The 9,831-nt window shown below is 35.4% G+C and overlaps 1 protein-coding gene across 7 annotated transcripts in view; it reads right to left on the bottom strand.

Moving 5' to 3' along the window:
- Positions 1-2,116: 2,116 nt before the first annotated feature.
- The window catches only part of LOC150087109 (protein O-linked-mannose beta-1,2-N-acetylglucosaminyltransferase 1-like), a 637,681-nt gene continuing 629,966 nt past the window's right edge, over positions 2,117-9,831 (bottom strand). For all 7 annotated transcript variants that reach the window (XM_090372960.1, XM_090372959.1, XM_090372965.1 and 4 more), the window contains one exon: positions 2,117-3,030. In XM_090372960.1, coding sequence (XP_090229086.1) covers positions 2,958-3,030 — 73 coding nt within the window. In that variant the 3' untranslated portion in view covers positions 2,117-2,957. The remainder of the gene's footprint in view (positions 3,031-9,831) is intronic.

Here is a 9,831-nt window from a genome sequence, read left to right as displayed (position 1 = left end):
TGCTAGTTCAGGGTGGTTTGAACATTTCAAAAATAGAGCAGGATTGCATAATGTTAAAGTAACTGCTTGTGCTGATGAAGATGCTGCAGCCAAATTTCCTGTAGAATTGCAAAAAATCATTCAGGATGGTGAATACAATGATTGGCAAGTATTTAATGTAGACAAAACGGGCCTATTTTGGAAATGGATGCCAATTAAAACTTATTTGGCTGCAAATGAAGCATCACAACCTGGGTGTAAAGTCCCAAAAGATTGACTAACACTTTTATTAAGAGGTAATGCTGAAAGTGATTTTAAATTGAAGCTTATGCTTGTGTACCATACACAAAATCCTAGGGCTTTAAAGGGATACAGCCATCAAACTTTCCCAGTCATTTTGCATTCAAATAAAAAAGAATGGATGACCAAAGCCCTATTTGAAGACTGGTTTACGTCGTAATTTCTGTCCAACAGTTGAAGCCTATTGCAAGAAAAATAATCTTACTTTTAAAGCTCCTTTGCTTTTAGATAATGCACCTGGACATCCTTCTACACTTAGTGACTTAAATGAAAATGTCAGTTTTTTTTTTTACTGGCGAATACAACTTCATTGTTGCAACTTTCAAGGCTACTATCTCTGTAGAACATTTGCACAGGCACTTGAAGCTACAACAGGAGACAATGCAATTTCTGTACCAGAATTTTGGAAAAAATATCAGATACAGGTGGCCATTGAAAACATTCATGCAGCATGGGAAGAAGTGATAGCCAGCAATATGAGAGCAGTTGGAAGCATCTTTTAAAACATTGCACAAACGATTTTACTGGCTTCAAGATGCAGTTGAAAAGGTTACTGAAGACATAACTAATATTGGTAATGACCTTGGTTTCAAAGGCTTGGATATGGCTAACATTTGATAATCACTGAATTCACATTCAGAACACTGTGTGTATGAAGAAGTTGAAGAAAAAGAGTGTGAGCCAGATGAAAATGTTATCTCCTTTGTGGTAACACAAAGGAGATAAAGTAAAAGAACTAGGCAAAACCTTTCGTGTTGCGGAGAACCTCAAACAAAAGGTAATGGATGTTGATCCTAACATCGAAAGAAGCATGTTATTTCGTCAGGGCCTAGAGAAGCATCTTGTCGGCTATTGGAAATTGTATGATGAAAAAAAGAAAGCCAACACTGTTCAAACAACTGTGTTCAAATATTTCTGTAACAAATAGTTATTTCTTCATTATGTATTTTATGCAATAAACATTTCATTCTATAATTATTTTTATTATCTTTTACATGGTATACAGTTATAAAGTTATTTAAAAAGTATTTTTAAAATTCTTTATGGGCATTTCTGAAGGTCACAGACCAATTATAATTTTTCCTATTGATTATTATATTTGATTAATGTGGGTCCATTTTGCATGATGGGGTCGCGGGATGAATTAATCGCATTAATCAAGACCAGCCTGTAGTACTTATAACCATTAAAAAAGCTTATACATTTTTATAGGAATTTTTTTTTTAACTTAAAATGACTGCCTGTCATTAGCTCCCATAGTCTTCTTGTCGAATTACTTTGTATTTTTTTTTTTTTAATTTAGTACTTTTTTTTACTAAATTTTATGGATTTCTTTTTGTTCGCCTTGATATTAACCAACCATCTAGAGGGCAAATTAAAATGGGAAACAAATGTTATTCTTGATTCTGACTTTACATGTATAATATGATCAAAATACATTAGAAATAACAGCTTAGTTATCCAAAAAAATCCCCACTATTTTATGACCAAATCTCAGGATAGCAAAGCAGGTGAAACAAAGGAAACAAACTATTACGGAAATTAACATAGGATTTTTTTTATAGGTGCTATTCCATTTAAGTTTTTTTTTTTTAAACTTATAAATTATATATAGATATTTAAATTTATAAGTTTGACTGTTTTTGGTGTACAAAATACAAGGTAAAAGTGTTTGGTAAAAATTTACCAAGGTAAATTTTTACCAAAGAAACATTTTTGGTAAAAATGTTTCTTTAAAAAACTTGAACTGAATGTAAATTTAGAGGCAAATTTATGCAGAGAGGAATCTATATTGAATGTAGATGTGTAATTTCCGAAGACTTAAAAACTAAGTTCATAAAAGCACAGCTTTATTTTCACAGCAGCAAATTAATCACACTACAATGAAACAAAACAATAACAGAAGTATTATACAAAACATACATTATTGCACACATGAATATTCATGTTCACATGATGTTTGTGACACCCTCCCACGATGGGAAGTATAATAGCCTTATTTTGCTCACTTTTCCACAAACTGTTTAAATTGAAGACATATCAGAATGGTTGGCTTCTGTGATATGTATTAAATACAAGAAGGCAGTGCAACAGAAATCTGTATTTTAGAATGGTAGGAATTTCTGTTTTTCTGCATTATATACCGAAGGCACAGTTCTTCAGTGTGTGTGTTATGTAGTAAATCTCTATATACATATACTGAAAAATAACCAAATGCTCCTCTGTAAGATGTTAAAAAAAATATGTACAATCAAATTGTTCTCTTATCAAAAATCCCTACAATTTGAATTTTAATTTCAGAAACTTGGTTGAAGTTTCTCAAAGGTATTTCCAAGGTTATTATTAAATTTGTTAAGTTCTGACTTTGATTAATTACTTTATGATGCTAATTATAAAGGCAATCCTTTCTATTTCTGACTTCAGTAATAATTAGTATGAAAATATACAAATGGTAGGTAGTGATTCCTTAATTTCAAGCTACCAAATGGTAGTTCATATGAAGAAACAATGAAAATATGTAATCCGCTTCATCACAACCATTTCCATGGAAGGTAAACCAGCAACTAGCATTGGCACAGGTCTCTTTGAAAAGGTTAGTTTTCTTCAACTGGGAATCCTTTTGTCAAGCTCTCTAGAAAATGAGTCATCTCGCTCATCATCACATTATTGGCACACAGTTATTGAAGTCTATCTTTGTCAATTTTTTGGTTTTCTAAATAGATAGGTGTTACTCGAGCAGGTTTGAAGGACCTAGAAGATAAGGGGGGAAAAAGTTAAGACAGTGAGTACCCTTTTAAATGATTGAATAAAAAGAACACTTTTATTCATGAATAAGAAATAATTTACACAATGAATGAAAAAATTGTTACAAAATAAAAAGTTAATCTTTTATTCATTATTAGAATACATTTTTATTTGCTGAATGTGAATGAAAATTAGAATAATCAGAAAGGCAAGTCTTGTATTTTAATGGGTTGTAAACCCTGACTTTGCTTACAACTGAAGTGGCCATCCTGTTTATACTTGCCACTTCAATGTCCATACATTATAATCGTTCCAATCATTCAAATTAGATTGCAGTACTAAATTTTATTCTAAGAAGTCATCAAAATGTCTATGGACTTAGGAATGTTAATAATAGAGGCAAAAGAGAAAAGTCTTTCTACCAGTGCAGAAGATGGAAGTGGTATATCAAATCGAAGAAATACTTTCTTGACAGCCAGATATTTCTTTAAACAATTTATATCAACATCCCCTTCATTTAAAATGTGCAGTACTTCCAGTTCTCCACTTGATGCTACTTTTTTCCCTACATGGTGATGGTATTTCTCCACTTGTTCTCAAAACCTGTGCTCCTGAACTTACTCCTGTTCTTTGCCGCCTTTTTTCACTACTTATTCCAAAAGTGTTTTTTCTTTCTGCTTGGAAATTTGCTCATATCCAACCAGTTCCTAAAAAGGGTGACAAATCCCTCCCATCCAATTATCGTCCTATTGCAATTACTTCTACTCTTTCTAAGGTAATGGAGAAATCAATTAGTTATCAACTCTTAAACTACCTAGAAACCTTCCATCTGATGAACGATTGCCAGTATGGATTCCGTCAGTATCGATTCACTGGTGATATTCTGGCTTATGTTACTCATTTATGGACAAATTCAATGGAAAGGTTTGGTGAAAACACAAGCAGTTGCTCTTGACATCTCAAAGGCTTTCGATCATGTTTGGCATAAAGGTCTTCTAAACAGGCTTCCATCTTATGGTTTGCCAACTGTTTTTTGTAATTGGTTATCCAGTTTTCTATCTGATCGCTCACTGAGGGATCACCCTCAGATGGCTCTCTGTCTTCTAACTTCTCCACTAATGCTGGTGTCCCCCACTCTTTTCCTCTTGTATATTAATGACCTTCTTACATCGACTGGAAATCCTATCCACAGTTTTGCCAATGACAGCACATTGCATTCCACTTTCCATTTTGAGAAACCTTGCCCTGTTCAGTCAGCTTCAACTTCTCGAATATCTGCTACCAATTCCTTAAATGCCGATCTCCAGGTAATTCTCCAGTGGGGCAAAGACAACTTAGTTGATTTCAATCCTTCTAAAACTCAGTCTTGTCTTATATCTCGCAAAAAGGATTCTTCTGCCCCTATGCTTATCTTTGGTGACACTCTGATTTCTAGGCAAATTAAGATATATCTCTTTTGGGGATTACCCTGACTTCTAATCTCTCTTGGCACAAGCACATTACAAATATTGCTTCTTCCGCATCTAAAAAACTTGGTTTTCTCTTTTGTTCTCAGCGTTACTTTTCTTCCAAACAACTGTTCACTCTGTATAAATCGCAAATCCGCCCTACCATGGAATATTATTCCCACATCTGGGCCGGTGCCCCCAAAACCTCTCTGAGGCTTCTAGATGCCATTCAGAAGAGGTCAGTAAGGTTAATTAATGACTCCTCTCTAACAGAGTCTCTCCACTTGCTGTCTCATAGACATACTGTTTCTGCTGCATGCCTTTTCTACAGATACTTCCACGGGCACCGTTCTTCTGAATTGGCTTCTATAATTCCCACTCTCTCTTTCAAAACAGTCCGAACACGTGCTGCCACCAGCCAACATCCATTTACTGTCCAACTTAAAACTCACAGAACCAACTTTTCATCTTCCTCGTTTATTCATTCAAGTGCTGTTTTCTGGAACAACCTTCCTTTATACGTATTTCCTGAAAATTACAGTCTACAGAAGTTCAAGTCTAATGTCAACAAATATCTTCTTTCATTTTCTCAACCTCCAACCCAAGCATAAGCACGGTACTAAGTAGTATCGGTTCTAATACCTCTCGTGTTTGGTGTTTTCATTAAAAAAAAAAAAAAAAAGTCAGCTGTCTTGCATACAAAATTTATTTTAGAAGTTCCTGTTTTATTTGAGAAATGCTTATAGTGGAATAAATCATCAATATGATGTCCAAGATTATGACATCTATTAACTTTGAAACCAGCTTTAGAAATATTTTAAGTTCTCATACATTTTTAAAAAATATGTTCTCGACAGTTCTCAGAGGAACCATAACATGCGTTTTGTAATGTCTTCATTAGAAAACTGTTGAGAAATACTTATCTTCATTTTCGGTGATAGCGTTTTATTTTTTAAAGCAGATTCACGACTTCTTTCAGGCTTTTTTTTTTTTTTTTTTACTTGCTATATTCCTCATTATCTTAGAAAGCTGCAATTCCATGCCACCTATTAAGATGAGAAATAAAATTATATGATGAATTTGTGGAACCTTTAATATTTATTCTCCTTCATTTTACGCAGCACTTTACGCAGGATGCAACAATCCTGTTTTCAGATGAACTTTCTTCAGTCAACACTTTAAAAAAAAAGAGTGCCATCCACAATGGCTAATCAGAACTGCGACTCACTTTCAAGTTTATTGCTAATGGATTCATTTATTCCCAAATGTCCAAGTTTCATGGATATTTCAAAGCTTGAAAGGCTAAAACTTGATCGAGTATCACTGTAACTTCAGTCCATTGTGAATAAAGAGGAAATAAAAAAAATTGTAACTAAGTCAACACAAAAAAATATTCCACTTAAAACAAATTTTCCAACTAATCAAAGATTAATTAATTGGAAAAATATAATGGATTAACAAGAAAATAATCTCGAAAGAAACTGTTTACTCCTCGGAAGCAAAGAAAGAACCGAGGAGATAATGAAACCATAACTGAATGAAATGAATAATTTGCTTATAATCATAAGTTAGAAGAAAAACAAATCAACAGTTGTTTGACTTCAGTTCTGCAAGTTTGCAGCTTAGAAACTAGGCACCTCTAAGGAGACATGATTTAAGTTTTTAAAGCTTTAAATGTATTGAATACACTAAATGCTGATGGCACCCTTACTTTTTTTTTATCCTCGCCTTTTCCCATTATTATATGGGGGTCAGCGTTTTTATTGTTTTGGCATGCAATTTTTATGGCCGGATGCCCTTCCTGACACCAACCCTCACCCTTTATGCGGGCCGGGAATATGCGGTGGTCATTCCCTGACCTGCCGCATCCTCCGTATTTGGTGGGTACGGTTCGAACCCCGGTCTAATCAAGAATCGTGTGCTATGCACTACTGCTCCTGCCCATCTGGCTACGGAAGCGCCGCTGATGGAACCCTTACTATTTCTCAGAAAATGAGAGGATATAAACTTAACCCTTTGGCACTCATCTATGATTATTACACAACTAGTCCACGTAATTCAAAAAGACCTGATACCATATCAGTATGCTGATGTGGTATGTTAATAGATTAATTTCCTTGATAATTTCTTAGCAGATGCAATATACACTGAAGAAAGAAAGCATATATATTTTTTTGAAAAACGAATTTGTTGTGAGGAGTACAAACTCTTTTCAATATAAACATGTGAGACCATGCACACACTTTAGTTGAGCAAACTAGCTATGGCTACTGCACGCTAACCAGGTTCATTAGAGTAAGTGCATAAATCACATTTAAAAGAGTAGGCAACAGAGCTATGTTTGGAAGCCTATGTCATCGAAAAAAGCAAAAGTTGTGGCTTCTGCAGGATAGGTTATGGTTGTCTCTTTTTTTTTTTGACATTCAAGGAATAGTTTAATAGCATGCTGTGGCACATCATACAACTATTATGGGACCTTACTACAAAACTGTAGTCCACACTTTGCAGGATCACATTCATCAAAAACAGAGCCGGCCCGAGGGGGGCGCAAACGGTGCGAGCGCACAAGGCCCTGCACCGCTGACTGATTTTGCAAAATAAAAATGGTTTAATTATTATTATTTTTTTTTTGTTTTAATACTGTCGCAAAATCTAGCGACATCGCCATAAAATGGCCATATTTTTAATATACATAAGAAATAAAATGTCAATAATCATGTTATTAACATTATCTGAAAGCCCATCAAAGAACACGGAAAAATATATTTTCTTTCAAATATATTTAAAATATCTCTCCTTACAAATAAAAATAATAATTATATAATAATTTATTGGAGTTTCATTTGAAATTATTGAATAAATATTCCCCACAAATACGAATATATACAGGGTGATTCACTACCAGTGTGACAAACTTGCAGGAGGTGTAGGGGGCGCAAAGACGAATCGGAATCACATAGCATTGCAGGATCCGAAATGCCTTCGTCATGCGGTAGAGGACGTTGAACAGGAGGTCGCGTGAACAGCGATCCCGCTGGAAGTCAGCATTTGCAAACCGTTTCTGTTGAAGAAACCAAGTAGCAAAAGTCCTCCGGAGTGGATAATCCACAGGCTCCAATGATTGGACGCATTGCAGATGGTATGAAGTCATTTGGTTTGTTGACAGTATCCTCCATACAGTGGATTGGGAAATACCCAATCGTTGGCTTATCGCTCGAGTACTCGGATTGCCTTCTGCAAGACGTAGGACATTCTCCTCATTGTCTGGCATCCTCGTCATTCGCTCTCGATTCATGGCACCTCTCGTGAAATAATCAGTCTCACGTAACCTTCTGTGCACACGTGCGAAAATCGTATGAGGAGCACGCCTGTGCAGGAAACGTTCCTGGTACAAGCGCAGAGCGACGCACACGTTACAGTCCGCAGCTCCATATGCGAGGTGCATGTCGGCCAGTTCAACGTTTGAATACTCGTCCATCCTACTGCCTCAGGAACCGGTTCGCAAATGCTGAATTCCAGCGGGATCGCTGTTCACGCGACCTCCCGTTCAACGTCCTCTACCACATGATGAAGGCATTTCGGACCCTGCAATGCTATGTGATTCCTATTCATCTTTGTGCCCCCTACACCTCCTGCAAGTTTGTCGCACTGGTAGTGAATCACCTGTATATATATATATATATATATATATATATATATAATGACAGCTGATTGTACATCATACGTTTTTATTGTGATTCGTGAGGTGTGAAAATAAATAACATATTCGTATCTATTTCGCAACATGACTAGTAGAGACAGAGATGCAGGAAGAAAGTATGTGTGGCTCTGATAAATTGAAGAAAAAAAGAGGAAGTCCCTTGCAAAATTTTTAAAAACCGAAAATGTGCAACAAACTGAAGAAACGCATAATTCACAGTTACTGGAAGATCAAACTCGGGGAAATGAAATTACGGCGTGCAACATCCACGAAAACGATCCTGATCATCATAAAGCCAGCTCTCGTCCTAATGAGGAGGAAAGCGATGATAAGAAAACTGTAGAACAGGAAGATAATCATGAAGCAGAGGGAAACGTACAGACGGAGGATTTTTTGTCAGCGTTGAACAAAGAACAAGATGAATTATTCCGAGGACCGCAGCTTCACGAGAATCAACAAAGCGACGAAGACAAAAATTTTGATATCAATGATCCTGGTACTTGGCCTGAAATTATAACTGATAAATTTAGAATGGCTATCGTACAAAATGGCATGACACAAGTAAAAAACTATGATTTTCTGAAAGAAAAATAACAGAAGTTTTTCTGAAAATTATTATTAACGAATGGGGAACGTCAAGAACGAAGGTGGTTACTCTACTCAAAGTACAAAGATGCCACATTGTGTTATGCGTGTAAGTTATTCTCTTCAACTACCACTTCTCTGTGTTTAACTGGACTTAACAATTGGGTACATTTAAGTTTGCGATTACAAAGTCATGAAAGATCAGAATATCATTTACAAGCTATGTACAAATTGTTACAACTTGAAAAGAATTTGAAACTTGGAAACGCTATTGACAAAGAACATGAAAAAATAATTAAAAACGAAACAGCGTTTAAAATGTGTTTGTGAATGAATAGTGGCTGCAATTTTATATTTATCAGAGCATAATTTGGCGTTCAGGGTCAGTAGCGATGCTTTATATAAACTGCACAACGGTAATTCCTTAGGTCTCAGAATTACTTGCAAGATTTGACCCAATCGTGAAACAACATTTGGATCAGTGCGTAGAATCAGCATCGCGTTCCTATTTATCTCATAGAATACAAGATGAACTGATTTCTGCTTTGGCTAAAAAAGTTAGAAAGGAAATAATAAATACAGTTAAGAAAGCTAAGTATTTCACAATTTTATTAGATTGCACTCAGGACGTAAGCCATCAAGAACAATTATCTGTTATTTTAAGATATGTTAATGTAGATAACTCTGAAAGTGATGTGAGTATACAAGAACGATTTATTTGTCTGGAAACAGTAAAAGACTCGACAGGAAAAGGGTTATCAGCCAAAATTGAAAGCATATTAGAAAAGGAGGAATTAGATTTAGGGAACTGTCGAGGACAGGGGTACGATAACGGAGCTCATATGAGAGGTTTATATAAAGGCGTGCACTTATCCTGCAAAAGAATTCCAAAGCACAGTATATGCCCTGCGGAAGTCATAATTTGAATTTAGTTCTTGGAGACATTTCAAAATCATCTTCTCTTGCAAATTCATTTTTTGGGACTTTACAAAGCATATATAATATTTTTGCAAGTTCTGTAATATGCTGGGATATATTAAAAGAACATGTCAAACATCTTACTCCAAAACCACT

This window comes from Mastigoproctus giganteus, chromosome 4 (assembly GCF_048544385.1).
Source record: "Mastigoproctus giganteus isolate SK-2022 chromosome 4, ASM4854438v1, whole genome shotgun sequence".
NCBI classification, from domain to species: Eukaryota; Metazoa; Arthropoda; class Arachnida; order Uropygi; family Thelyphonidae; genus Mastigoproctus; species Mastigoproctus giganteus.
The sequence above is the reverse complement of the archived record's forward strand: the minus strand, read 5'-3'. Positions and strand labels throughout refer to the sequence as shown.